The sequence below is a fragment of the Diceros bicornis genome, chromosome 5 (genome assembly GCF_020826845.1).
Source record: "Diceros bicornis minor isolate mBicDic1 chromosome 5, mDicBic1.mat.cur, whole genome shotgun sequence".
Taxonomy (NCBI): Eukaryota; Metazoa; Chordata; class Mammalia; order Perissodactyla; family Rhinocerotidae; genus Diceros; species Diceros bicornis.
In genome coordinates, this window is record NC_080744.1 from 42011703 (window position 1) to 42026006 (window position 14304).

General features: G+C 45.5%; 1 protein-coding gene across 1 annotated transcript in view; it reads left to right on the plus strand.

Moving 5' to 3' along the window:
• SORD (sorbitol dehydrogenase) overlaps positions 1-14304 on the plus strand; it is a 44503-nt gene that overhangs the window by 19251 nt on the left and 10948 nt on the right. Inside the window, exons 2-5 of the mRNA XM_058541482.1 lie at positions 432-465; positions 4485-4649; positions 9905-10064; positions 13793-13911. Of these exons, the coding sequence (XP_058397465.1) occupies positions 432-465; positions 4485-4649; positions 9905-10064; positions 13793-13911 (478 nt within the window). The remainder of the gene's footprint in view (positions 1-431; positions 466-4484; positions 4650-9904; positions 10065-13792; positions 13912-14304) is intronic.

Here is a 14304-nt window from a genome sequence, read left to right on the forward strand (position 1 = left end):
GACAAAAACCCCCACGTACAACTGCCAGAAACACCCTCATCCTTTCCCTGTACAAGTTTTCCAGACCAAACAAATCTGTATCTAAGAATGTGTTTTTTCTAAAGGGAAGGATCTATATGGAAGGCAGATCTAGAGACCCAGAAGCAGCCCAAACTTCCTCTCTGCCTGGGGTTGCATGTAGCATACTTTCTCTTAGTCCAGGGCCAATTGCACCGGTGGCTGGGGTGAGTTCAGCAATTAGAGTCAGCACTAGTCGGTGTACCCCTCAGGCGTCTGCCAGCAGCAGTATGGTCTGAGCCTGAGTATCTTCTTAATTCTAAGAAGAAATATGTCAATGAAACTCCCCTATAATTTTTTTTTTAAATTGAAAATGTTCATAAGGTAAAGTTATTATGCATGCTAAATAATTTTTTCTGTTTTGTTTCTTTTAGGAAAACTCTGTTATCCCTGAACCAGGCCCAAATGGTAGGTCCTTGGGAAACTCGACGTACATTTTATTGTTTCCTGTTGTGTACCCTGGAGACACACGTGCATTGCTCCCTTACCCCTTTTCCTACTGTTTATTACTTTTGCTTCCATTAAAAACTATGTCTTTGTTAGGCTTGAACCTAGTCTATTGTCCACAGCATGACTGGGTAGATTTAACTTGGCTGCTACATGAAATAAAAGAAGCCATGATAGAACCAGAAGAGTTACCATATGAGACTGCCAACTTGTCCCAAGAGTTTTCGACCTAAAATGTCTTCAATTTGTGGACCAAAGGCAGAACTGTTCCTCTTTTGACCTAATGACAGAGTTAGGTTACTCTGTCCACCATAAGCTGCTATTCAGATAGCCAAATCGTGTCCTAATGCTAACCCAAACTTTGAAAAGGAGTGAGTCTACAGAACTTAATCTTTTCATTAGGAAAGAACATCATGCCAGGAAGACCAGGACGTTCTGTCCCTGGGATGGGAGGGTCTGCACGGAGCTCTGCCCCACTGCCCTAATCAACCACATGCAGAAAGTGAGTGAGCACACTGGGGCAGGGTTCCCACCACCTTTGCTCCACTCCTCCTGGCCCCTCACTGGGCGAGCCTGCCGGGTGGAGCTGACGCACGTTTCCTGGAGTGGTGTCTGTACCTGGGGAGGTTGGCTGGGGCAGATCCCTGCTGACAGTTTTCCAGTCCCTCCTGTCTCTAGAGTCCCACTTCATAATCTGCAGGACTCTGAAGTGAGGCTGGGGGCAAGAGGGAGAGTGTCTAGAGAGAGCTCATCCCATACCCAGCCACTCGGGTCGCCTCTCTGTCCTTGAGGAGTTGGACCTGTGCTTCCCCACCTTGCCCCACCTCACCCCAGAACTGTAGCTTCTGTGCTAACATTAGATTGAAGGCAGCTTTCCTGGAACCTCCAGAGCTTTGCTACTCAAACGTCAGCTGGGTTACTGATTTATAGTGATAAGAATACAGGCAATAGCTGTTCCTATCAGTGTTCAGCAAGTAATGTATATTTAGGGCTTAAGTGTTTTCACCAAGATACCATGTTCAGAGACGTGCAAGAGGTACCTCACTGAAAAGTTGAGGTGAAAAGTCCTGAAGAGTTGGTGTTGACTCCAGAGGTGGCCCGGTGAGGGCCGTCTTCGACTCAAAGGATCCTGGCACTGCTTCTCTCTCTGAAGCAGCATTCTGCTCTCACTTTCTCGTCCCTTGCTGCCCTTGAATTGGAAGGAGAAGGGATGGTAAATTTCAGCGAGGGTTCTGGCAAGTCAGATTTAATCCCTTATTAGAAATTTGTAACTTCAGAAGAGGAAACTCGGAGATAATTTTCCTAACTCAGATGACTTGTCCCGACCTTTGATCTCAGAGTTCACCCTGCCATTTCTTACTCTGTTCACCAAAGCCAAGGACAGAGAAAGTTCTACGGAGCCACACCTGGTGGATCGCCCATGTTTTGTGGTAAGGGCAGTGTGTAAGACATCTGAATGCATACCAGAGCCTTGGGTCTCTTTGTCTTTCTAAGGCAGTTTTTTCTCAGGGAGATATTTGTAACATGGTCCTCTCAGTCAGACTAGGCCAGTGATCCTTTAGGACTTATTTCAGCAAAGGAGCTCAGTAGCATCATTATTTTAAACTTGGAAAACTGACAACAACAATATCACCAAATCTTACTATATTCAAACCTGTGAAGGGGAAATGCCAGTTGAAATCTTTGGATGGTTTAAATTAAAGCTGCACTTTTTAAAAAAACAACAGGCATGAAGCCTGATAGCTCACAAAGTGTTGCCAAGCCTAGATTCTGCCAGCCTCCCTGGAATGAATAAATAAGAATCAGGGCTAGCATATTAATTGTCTGGAAACTGTTATCTCTTAGAAAACAGTTTTTTTCTCTTAAGTGGTTGACACATTTCTTACTAATAATATCTTGTTTATTCTGTGTATTAGAGTTCTCTGGAGAAACAGAACTGAGAGAAAGAGGAGAGAAATTTATTATATATATTTATATAGAGAGTTATTATTTATGTATATATAGAGAGGGCAGGGGGAGATTTATTTTAAGGAATTGGCTCACATGATTGTGGAGACTGGCAAGTCTGAAATTTGTAGGTCTGACCAGCAGTCTGGAAATTCAGGTAAAAGTTGATGTTACAGTTTTTTTTGTTTTTTTGTTTTTGTGAGGAAGATTGGCCCTGAGCTAACATCTGCCAATCCTCCTCTTTTTGCCGAGGAAGACTGGCCCTGGGCTAACATCCATGCCCATCTTCCTCTACTTTATATGGGATGCCGCCACAGCATGGCTCGACAAGCGGTGCGTCAGCGCGCGCCCGGGATCCGAACCGGTGAACTCTGGGCCGCTGTAGCGGAGCGCGCCATAAACCTCTTGCACCACCAGCCTGGCCCCTGATGTTACAGTCTTGAGGAGAATTCCTTCTTCAGGAAACCTCAGTCTTTTCTTTTAAGGCATTTGTAGAGGAAGAAAACTTTTCCTTTCTTCCCTTCTCAGTTCTTTGGCTGGCCTAATAATTAAATTGACACAAGGCAGATTAACAGGAGAAAAACAATTTTAATTATTTCATACATATGGGAGCTCATAGAAATATGAGACTCAGAGAAGTGACCAAAGCAAGCAGCTTTTATACTGTTGTCTGAACAAAGAAACAATAAATTTGTGAAGAACTGACAAAACAAAGAAGTTTGGGCTTGGGGTAGTAAATTAGTAAAGAGTAACTAGGTTTGTTTATATAGCCTTGGCCCTGAATTCCCTGTCTCTGGTGATAAGGATGTCTCTGTACTTGCTCATACAGGGAGGATACCTTTCACACGGGAAATTTATTTCCTGCTTTCAGGGGGACAGACGAGGGTCAGAGTGTCCTTCTTGCACTGGCTGTTTCTTAAGAAACTTGAATTCAAAATAATCAATAAGCCAAAGTGGCATATTTTGGGGTGGTCTGCCCTGAACCCCATCACCTTCAATTGATTGGATGAGGCCCACCCACAGTGTGGAGGGTAATCTGCTTTACTCAAAGTCTACTGATCTAAATGTTTTTTTTTTAAGTTGAGGTATAATTGACATACAACATTTTATTAGTTTCAGGTGCACAACATAATGATTCACTGTTTGTATATATTGCAAAATGATCACCACAATAAGTCTAGTTAACATCTATCACCATACAGTTATAATTTTTTTTCTTGTGATGAGAACTTTTAAGATCTATTCTCTTAGCAACTTTCAAATATGCAATACAATATTATTAACTATAATCACCCTACTGTACATTACATCCCCATGACTTATTTATTTTATAACTAGAAGTTTGTACCTTTTGACCCCCTTCACCCATTTTACCCACCCTCTACTCCCCAACTCTGGCAACCACCAATCTGTTCACTGTATCTAAGAACTCAGTTTTGTTTTTGTTCTTTTTTAGATTCCATTATATAAGTGAGATCATATGGTATTTATCTTTTTCTATCTGACTTATTTCACTTATCATAATGCCCTCAAGGTCCATTCATGTTGTTCCAAATGGCAAGTTTCCTTTTATATGGCTGAGTAATATTCCTGTGTATGTGTGTGTGTGCGCGTGTATCACATTTTCTTTATCCATTCACTCCTTGATGGACACTTAGGTTGTTTCTATATCTTGGCTATTGTAAATGATGCTGCAGGGAACACAGGGGTGCTCAAATGTTAATCACATCTAAAAGAAATACCTTCACAGCAACATCTAGTGTTTGACCAAACCACTGGGCACCTTAGCCTAGCCAAGTTGACAGATGGAATTAACCCTCTGCAGTTATTTTGCTCTGTGGAAGATTTTTTGCTTTGCAAGACTTAATTGGGGTTGCTGTTGAGTTTGTTTTCCTCTATGGGCTAAATTTTGTATCTGGCCTTTGAAACCAAGCCCTCTCCTTTGTCCAGCGGAAAAACACCAGGGTGCCTCAGAGTCTTAGAGGGGTCATTCCCCCTCTCACTTGTTTTCTCCTTCTCCTTTCTCTTACCAGAGGTGCTGCTGAAGATGCATTCGGTTGGAATCTGCGGCTCAGATGTCCACTACTGGCAGCACGGTCGAATTGGGGATTTTGTTGTGAAAAAGCCAATGGTGCTGGGGCATGAAGCTTCAGGAACAGTCGTAAAAGTGGGATCATTGGTAAAGCACCTAAAACCAGGTCAGCAAAGCCCTTCAGCTCAGGGATTTATTTGTTCATTCAACATAAATATTTGTGCATGCTTTCTTGGAGCCAGGCCCTCTCTTAAACACTGGGGATACAGCAGTGAACAATATAGTCTTGGTCCCTATACGCATAGATCTTACCTTCCACAGGGGAAGGCAGAGCTGGGACAGACAGTTACTTAATTACGGTTGTGTTGAGGGCAGCAGGGAAGAATACAGGGTCCGATCTGTGTGTTCTACCTAGACCCCTGTCTTGTCTGAGGAAGGGACAATTAATTCAGCACCTGAAGGTAAGTAAGAACTAAGCCAGGAAAAGGGGTGGAGAAAACCTTCCAGGTGCAGGAACCACAAACTGCTTCCACATGCTGAGAACCAGGGCTTTTGATGCAGTCTTTGATTTTATTGGATGGCTGGACAACCACCAATAGCTTTCTCGATTTTGCTTAGTTCATTCTCCCAGAGGGAGGAATTCTCAGCTGTGGCAGACTGTGATGTTCCCCAACACAGTGAATTAAATCCCAGCTGTCTTGGCATAGCAAGCCATTGGCTGTAACCTTCCTTTGCTAATGAGGCCACTGCACAGCCTGGAGATGATGTCAGATTATTTGGGGGATGAAGGGAATTGGCAAGAGGTGCCGTCCTGTGTTAGTTATAAGGCTCTTTGAGCCCGGCTACATGGGGAGGGCTTGACCAGGTCTGAAGAAGCTAGATGTGTGTCTCATTTAGTAATGTTAAGTCAGGCCCTCCATTCATTATCAGTGGAAGTCAAGAAAGCCCCTGAGGTTTTGCAAGGTTATCCCAAAGTGGAAGGTTCATAGCTTCCAGCAACCACTGATTGGTCCTTACCTGTGGGATGAGGTCTCTAAATGTAAGTCATAACAAGGAGTGGGGGTCTCTAAATTATAACAGATTCTTAGTCAGCATCTACAATGGGTCCAGCCTTGTGCTAGGTACTTTGAAGGATATAGAAAATTGAGAAGATATGATCCCTGGATGCTTTGGTCTAGTTGAGGAGACCAGACGTCAGGACATACGTAAATACCAACAATTAAAGGACAAGACCTAGGGTGCTGTTGGTTTGCAACCTCCCTGGGAGCTTCCCAGCCCTGTATATGGAGGGCAAAGGGAGACTGAAGAAAGAGGTAGACCGCTCCAGATTGGTAGGTAGCAGGTTTAATAAGCACTGGAGCTTACATATGAGGCTTGTCTTGGGCGGCTACAAGACAAGTAGATCTTCGCCCCTGCCCACCAGAATCTTAGAAGTTTTTATAGAGGCCTTAAATGGATTCAGTCGTGTATACCATCCAGCTGGTCTCAGCAACACATTGCTCTCTCAAGCCTGAATCCTTGAAAATGGCTCCCACTGTGGGAACGGTGGGGAGAGTGTACATTGCAAGCGGGGTGGGGAGTGGGGGTGGTGAGGAGCCACCAATTGCCTAGGTGCAGTTCTCGGGTCAGCTGGTGGTCACGTCCTCTCGATGACCTCCTCCAACAGGTGTATTCAGGTATGGGAAAGAATAGGCTCTGGGAGTTCTAAGAAAGGGCATTTGTTGTGGGCAGAGGTGCTTAAAAAAGAAGGTTCCTGGAGGAGATAGATTGAGCTGGACATTTAACAATAATAATTATAAGAAGAAGAAAAAAGCAGCTAACATTTATTGACTTACTGTTTGTTAGTCTCCAGGTTAAATACTTACATGTATAATTATTTATTTCATTCTTGAAACAACTCTATGAGATAGTCATCATTTTCCTCATTAACAGGGGAAAAAAATGAAGTGTGGTGATTGTCCAGGGTTGCACTAGTTATTCTGAGACTAACTAGTCTGGGGTGCCTGGCTTGGTCTTCTTGACTCTGAAGCAAGTACTCAGAACCACTGGGCTGCCCGGCATCTGGAGACTTGAGAAAAGTTTTGTTTTTGAGTTAGTGAAGAGGTCAGAATCTAATATTCTAGTTAAGCGGAACAGAATAATAAAATTATAGAGGTGGGTTTACGTATCTGGGTTGCTAATAAGTTGCTGCCTGGAGAAGAGGTTCTGTGTTAGGAAGTTAGTGGAGATGATAAAAATGCATAATCTGGGGGCCAGCCCCATGGCCTAGTGGTTAAGTTTGGCATGCTCTGCTTTGGTGGCCCAGGTTTGGTTCTCAAGTGTGGACGTGTACCACTCATCAGCAGCCATGCTGTGGCGGTAACCCACATACAAAATAGAGGAATGTTGGCACAGGTGTTAGCTCAGGGTGAATCTTCCTCAAGCAAAAAGAGGAAGTTGGGCACTGGCCCGGGTGGTGTAGTGGTTAAGTTTGCACTCTCCTCTTCGGTGGCCCGGGGTTTGCAGGTTTGGATCCCAGGCATGGACCTACACACTGCTTATCAAGCCATGCTGTGGCAGGCATCCCCCATATAAAGTAGAGGAAGATGGGCATGGATGTTAGCCCAGAGCCAATTTTCCTCAGCAAAAAGAGGAGGATTGGCAACGGATGTTAGCTCAGGGCTGATCTTTTTTTTTTTTTTATAATTTTATTTATTTATTTCTTTTTCCCCAAAGCCCCAGTAGATAGTTGTATGTCGTAGTTGCACATCCTTCTAGTTGCTGTATGTGGGACGTGGCCTCAGCATGGCCGGAGAAGCAGTGCGTTGGTGCGTGCCCGGGATCCGAACCCGGGCCACCAGCAGCGGAGCATGTGCACTTAACCGCTAAGCCATGGGCCGGCCCAGGGCTAATCTTCCTCACCAAAAAAAAAAAAAAAAAACAACCCACAAAAGAGGAAGATTGGCAACAGATGTTATCTCAGGGTGAATCTTCCTCAGGAAAAAAAAAAAAAGCATAATCTTTATAAAAGTCCATCTTTAAAAAGCACTGTGGGGGCCGGCCCGGTGGCGCAAGCGGTTAAGTGCGCGCGCTCCGCTGCGGCGGCCCGGGGTTCGCTGGTTCGGATCCCGGGCGCGCACCGACGCACTGCTTGGTAAGCCATGCTGTGGCGGCGTCCCATGTAAAGTGGAGGAAGACGGGCACCGATGTTAGCCCAGGGCCGTCTTCCTCAGCAAAAAAAAAAAGAGGAGGATTGGCGGATGTTAGCTCAGGGCTGATCTCCTCACAAAAAAAAAAAAAAAAAAAAAGCACTGTGCATGGGCCGGCTCGGTGGCACAAGTGGTTAAGTGCACGAGCTCCATTGCTGCGGCCCGGAGTTCACCGGTTCGGATCCTGGGCACGCACTGACGCATCGCTTGGCAAGCCATGCTGTGGCGGCGTCCCATATAAAGTAGAGGAAGATGGGCATGGATGTTAGCCCAGGGCCAGTCTTCCTCAGCAAAAAGAGGAGGATTGGCAGATGTTAGCTCAGGGCCGATCTTCCTCACAAAAAAAAAATAAATAAATTAGTAAATAAATAAATAACTTAAAAATAAAATAAAAAGCACCGTGCAACTATGAGTTGTTATGTGTTGTTATAATGAAATAATAATTAAAAGATATAACTGAGTAATATAAAACACCTGATTATGAGGGATCTTGAATGCTAGGTTGCAGAATTCATCATCAATGGTAGAAGCATAATTTGGAAAAAGTTCGTTGGGCAGCAGAGAAAGTAGCGAGGGATAGAAGGAAGAGACATATACAGGTAGAGGAACACATTTTAGTTGTCGCAGGGATTTCTGTGGATACTTTTGTTTTTTAGGATACAAAATTTTTATTTAAGTGTTTGATATACTAACTTTGACTTAAAGTTCTGATCAACTGATCTGGAAAGAAGAAAACCACTCATTGAGTAGTTCTTAATATTTGTTTACAAAATTTAAACATATATCTTAAAGAATCAATAAATCTTAAGCCTGGAAGAATTCTGAATTCACAATATAATGTGACCATCTATGTCATAGTTTGAATTTCCTCTACAATAATAGCAGCTCAGATAATTATAATAATGATAAATACAATAAAAAATAGTGAATACTGCTATATATTAGTACTGCTATCATACTTTTAATGAGCACTAACTGCAAACCGGGACTCTATTCTGTGAGTACTTTTAACACAAAAGACAGAAAAAATAGCTTAACATGTCTCTGCTTAGTAAAGGGCAGACTGCCCACGGGTTCCTCAGGCTCAGGAGGGCCCTCGCTCTGCTAGTCATCCGTCTGGGGGGGGGGGGGGATTGGTGGGAAGGGACACAAGGGAAAGAAATTTCTGAGGTAGTGGTGGTGTTCTGTATCCTGATATGGGTTTACATTGCACAGGTGAATGCATTTATCAAAATTCATCTAATGATCCACTTAAGATTTGTGCATTTCATCAATATCTAAATTTTACCTTAAAAGAGAACCATAAACAAGTATTGAACTCTAGTTAATAATGTGCAGACTGAAGTATTTAAGGGGAGATTGTACTGATGTCTACAACCTGCTTTAAAATGCATCAGAAAGGAAGATGGATTGATGGGTGGAGAAGAGATGGATAGATGGTTTGGATGGATGGATATGTGACAAAGTGAATGTAGCTAAATGTTAATAGAAGAATCTAGGTGGAGGATATCTGCATGTTCACTGTACAGTTCTTTCAACTTTGCTGTGTGTTTGAAAATTTTCATAATATAAGAAGACAGGAGAGCAATTCAAAGGCTGCGTTTCCGAGCAGACGTAGTGAGACATAGAGTAGAAGTCTCACCCAGCTGGCTCTTCACGAGCCTGAGTGTTCCTCTGCGCTGTGCCAGAGTCTGAGGCCTCTGCGGTCACACGCCTTAGCAGTTCTGCTTACCAGGAATCACTTGACTCCTAGTATTGTCTAAACACAATCAGACTGAGCAGAAGCCACGCCAGAATTATGGCTCTTGTGTTTATAAAGGCCTTGCCCATATTTTCAAAACAAGTGACGAAAAAAATGTCTGCAAATGCCTCGCACTGGCCACCACTTTTGCAGCAGGTTTTGAGATGGGAACTGGACCTGGCTTGCGTTAGAGATGGACCGGTTCTGTGTTTCCCAAGCTGGGAGGTGGCTGTGGAGCTGGAGAGGCAGGTTGGCTTGTTCCAGGAGTTGGTAAAAGGGCTAGACCAGTCTGTGGAGAAGTGGCTGGTCATTTTCTCCCAGAGTGTGAGTCTGTGCTGCATCCCGTGTTTCCTGTGGAAGCACTAACAGACTGGGCTTGCCTAGGGCACTCTGGGGCCCCAGGGAGGAGGGTGCTCATTCGGCCAGGTTGGCATCTGCCCGTGGGCATGCATCCCTTCGCCATCTCTGCCCCTGCTCATGTTTCCCCTCCAGGTGACCGTGTTGCCATCGAGCCTGGTGCTCCCCGAGAAATCGATGAATTCTGCAAGATTGGCCGGTACAATCTGTCGCCGTCCATCTTCTTCTGTGCCACGCCCCCCGATGACGGGAACCTCTGCCGGTTCTATAAGCACAACGCCAGCTTCTGCTACAAGTTAGTGCCCATGGCTCTGCCATGTCACCTAGGAACTCTCCCCATCCGTTTGTTTGGTGTTCTTCTAGTTTCCTGTGGTGATTTCTTTGTTCTTTTCAGCTCATAATTCCAGACATGAGGCATCCCCTGGACAAGCCTGCCCTTCTTGGTGGCATTGAGCCACCTGACTCAGTAGCCTGACCAAGGCTAAGACTGACTCCCAGGGCTTGGTTTTAGTCTTTCAGTCTACCGTTCCCTCATCTAGAGCAACAATAGAGAATTGTTGCTGAAATCACTCCCTCCTCTCCAGCCATCCTGGAGACAACTTGTTGTGGTCTGTCCTCCATTATTGGTCTCCACTGCAGCTACAGGAAAGAGCTTATAACAGCAGTGACCTTGACGACCACAACCACAAACAATAACAGCAACCATTGGGGTTTACTGAGGAGGCATGGCTTGGAGCCAGGGCATGAGCTCTGGGACCCCGGATCCACTCCCTTCCAGCGAATGACTTTGGGGAAATGACTTAGCCTTCCTCTACTTCAGTCTCACTTAATCACCTGAAGGTTAAATAAGGCATTGCATGTAAAGTCACAATTATCATTACTGCGTGCCTGGCCTTGTGCTGTTAAGTGCTCTGCATGCTTTATCGTAGTTAACCTCCGTAAGAATAATGGTGAGGTGGGCACCAGTACTGAGTTTTGTGCGAGGGTCAGCAGAGGCAGGAGGAGGCTGACTGACTCAGGCACGGAGCAGGGCTAGGAGTCAAGCCTGGGCAGCTGTGATACTCAAGCTCCTGTTCTGTGCTGTCTACCTACCCTAGCTCTCAGAGTGGTTTATGTCTGGCAGAAGCAAGATGCTGCACCTTCTGTGTGGGCCCCGGCCCATGGGGCCCTGGGGATCTGATATACCACTTTCCTTCTGACCTGACCAGGCACGTTTTCCTCCCACCCCAGCCCGGCTCCAGCGGTGGCTCTGTAGGCAAAGATGGGACTTGTCCGTTGGAGGCCAGGTGCCGGTCACAGGGGCAGTCTGACTGATCTGAGTTTTCTAGTGCCCACTGGAAGCCTTGAGAAGAGTCACAGGCCAGAGACCGAGTGATGAGTTTAAGTCAACACCTGAACCTGCTCTAGAAGAAAGCAGGTGACGTGGGCAGAGTCCACCTTTCAGCAAGTGGTTCCTGAACCAGTCCATCTTTTCTGGGCCCTTTCCAAGTCAGGGCGCCAAACAAGATTTTCGTGGAATGTAGAGGAGCAAAGCGGTAAAGCTCAAGCCTAACCACTGGTCTCTGCCGGTCACCAACTTGTGACCTTGAGCAAGTTACTTGAACTTTGTAATCTCAATATCCTTGCCTATAAAATGGAGATGATAATAGCACCAATAGGATGAAATGCATAGAATTATTGATGGGATTCAATGAGAAAGGCCTATCAAGTACTCAGCATGAGGCCTGGCTTATAGTAGGTGCTCAATAAACAGTGCCATGATATGTTGTAGCCATGGCTTTGTGTCTGGGGGATGGTACAGGGTTAGGCCTGAAAGAGAGCCTTGCACTGGGATAGAGGGTGGTTTGTAGGGAATGGTGGGGGAGGGGGTGTTCTGGTTGACAATGGCGATGGGAGGGTTGAGGAGGGCCTCTAGGGGCCATGCAGCTCCCACCTCTCCTCTCCTCCCAGGCTACTTTCTGCCTGTGTCCCCAGCCCAACCCTGGACCTAAGCCCTCCTCTCTGGTTTCTCTTTATGAGATTCCTACACTGCCACAGCCTCTTTATTTTCCTACCCACCTTATTTTCTTTCTATCTTCCTGCTTCCCCCTTGGCTTCTTGATCATCCTTTTGCCTGTTCCCTGAACCCTATTGTGAAAACCACCAAATTGCCTTGGCATTCTCTGGTGTTTATAAAGTCACGAAAGATTAGGGTTGGTAAGAAACTTAGAGTCCTCTTATCCCCCTTCCCCCTCCACCCCCACTGAACAAGGTTGGGGAAGAAGGACCAGTAACGGTCCCAAGGTCAGTGGTGAAGGGGCCAGGCCCGATGACTCTGCCCTGTGCTGGTGCTCCTGCCTCCATGCGGCTGGCTGCGGCTGCATATGTGACAAGGCAGCCTCTGCCTAGTCAGAATAATCTCCCAGATAACAATCCTCTCTCATCACCGTCCTCAATCCCATTTCTCCTTGGTGTTCTTATTCCAAGGGGAAGTCAGAGCAAAGGTGAGAGGAGCACACAGTTCCTGACCAAAGGCCACCCTCAGCTTAGAGCCCATATAAGCTTGAGGGGAGGCCCAAATGTGAAGGTGCAGGTGTGTCTGAGAGAGTGTGGTTGGGGGTCCTTGAGAGAGTTTGGGAGTCTTCATTATTTCATTTCAAACTTTTCCCCTTATATAGCATTGACGGGGTAGGTTGGGTGAGTAGAAGGAGTGATGACAGCAGTCAGAGCGGGAGAAAGGACTGGGGTGGGGGAATGATGTGGGAGAAGCAGAATAGAAAAGAGAAGAAAAGGGTGGTGGGCAGCAGCCAGGCCGACTGTAGGCCTTGTTATTTATTCTTGGGACGATTGTGAGCAGTGACAGCAGGATCATGGAGATGAGCACGTGGTTTAGCTGCTACGTTTATTTCTTTTTGGAACTTCAGGGTTTTCATGTTCTTGCCCGTGGAGGTTTGGGGGGCACTGAATAAATACTGGACAGTGAGGAACTAGCAGAAATTAGATATTAACTCCAGAGCTGCTTGTACCAAGAAGCAGCTGATATGGGACAGGCAGACGATGTGGAATGAGGAGACCTGGGTTCAAGTGTGGCTTGTCCACTCACTAGCCTTGTAACCTTGGGCAAGTCTCTTAATGTCATCGAGCTTCAGTTTCCTCTTCTGTAGAATAAAGGTAAAAATAGGCCTGCCCTTCCTGCCTGACAAGGTCATGATAAGGCTTAAATGAGATTATGGATGAGAAAGCTCTCTAACCTGTAAAGCCTTATGCAAATGTTTGCTGTCATTGTCAGTGGGATTGTTAATAGGGTCAAGATGCCAGTAGACTTGGAAGTGAAAGCCAAGAACCCAGTGGTGAAGGTGACACAGCATTTAGTCAGCTGTGTGGAAGACAGGCCCTTTTCCCATCCTAACCAGTCCTGGGACAGCCAGGCAGCTGCTGCCTTCAGAGGTGGTGCTTCTGGAGCATGTAATACAGGAGACAATGAACACAGTGATGCCAGCTTCTAAATCACTGTTTTGCAAAGCTGCTGGTAGTCAGGATTGTTTGCTAAAGTGAAACCAGAAAGGCTATAAGTTTGAGAAGGAGATATGGTGCTGGAATGTAGTTATGTTAACCCCTTGTTAAATGAACTTTTCATTTTTTAGTGACGACCACGCCCTACCTTATCTTGGATAGCAGTTAAAGAAAACATAATGTATTCACATTCACTGAAGTGATTTCACCAAAGAAAACCATTTTCAGAGGGGGTCATGTGACATAGGCTCTAGAGTCAGAATATCTGCCTTTCAAATGAAACCCTTTGAGCCCCTCACTGGCTTTGAACCATTGGAGCAAGTCATTTAATCCTCCAAGCTTCAATTTCCTCCTCTGTAAAATGGGAATAATAGTACTTACCATAGAACTGTTCCAAGGGTTTACATGAGTGAATATATGTAAATTGCTTAGCATATTGCCTGGCGCATACGTAAATGCTCAATAAATATTAGCTATTGTTATTATTGTTAACCCAGAAGGACTAACTGAGTGTGTTGAATGACTCCTCAGGCTTCCTGACAATGTCACCTTTGAGGAAGGGGCCCTGATTGAGCCACTGTCTGTGGGAATCCATGCCTGCCGGCGAGCTGGAGTCACCCTGGGGAACAAAGTCTTTGTGTGTGGAGCTGGTAAGAAGCAGACTACACCCTGGTTAAGAGCTCATTAAAGGGGAATGTAGGGACCCCTCTGCCCATCTCACTCCCCCTCCAGGGGCTGAAATTGGTCCTAGAATCTTTCTGGATAGGGGAGAATTACAGTGTCCTATTCCCTCAGTGACCAGCAGTTTGGTAAATAAACTAATATCTGCAGACATGATAGTAATGTTATTTCCTAGGCAACGTAACCCTTCTGTTCATTTAAAGAATGCATTTGGGATTATGTTTCAACCCTTGCCAGGAAACTAGGGAAATATTTTTGGTAGCAAAGGGAAGGGCAACTTTTGGAACTTTCAGATCATACCAGAGAAGTGGTCTCCTGGTCCATCCAGGAATGAGATGGGCCCTGCTCATGGCCAGTGGAAG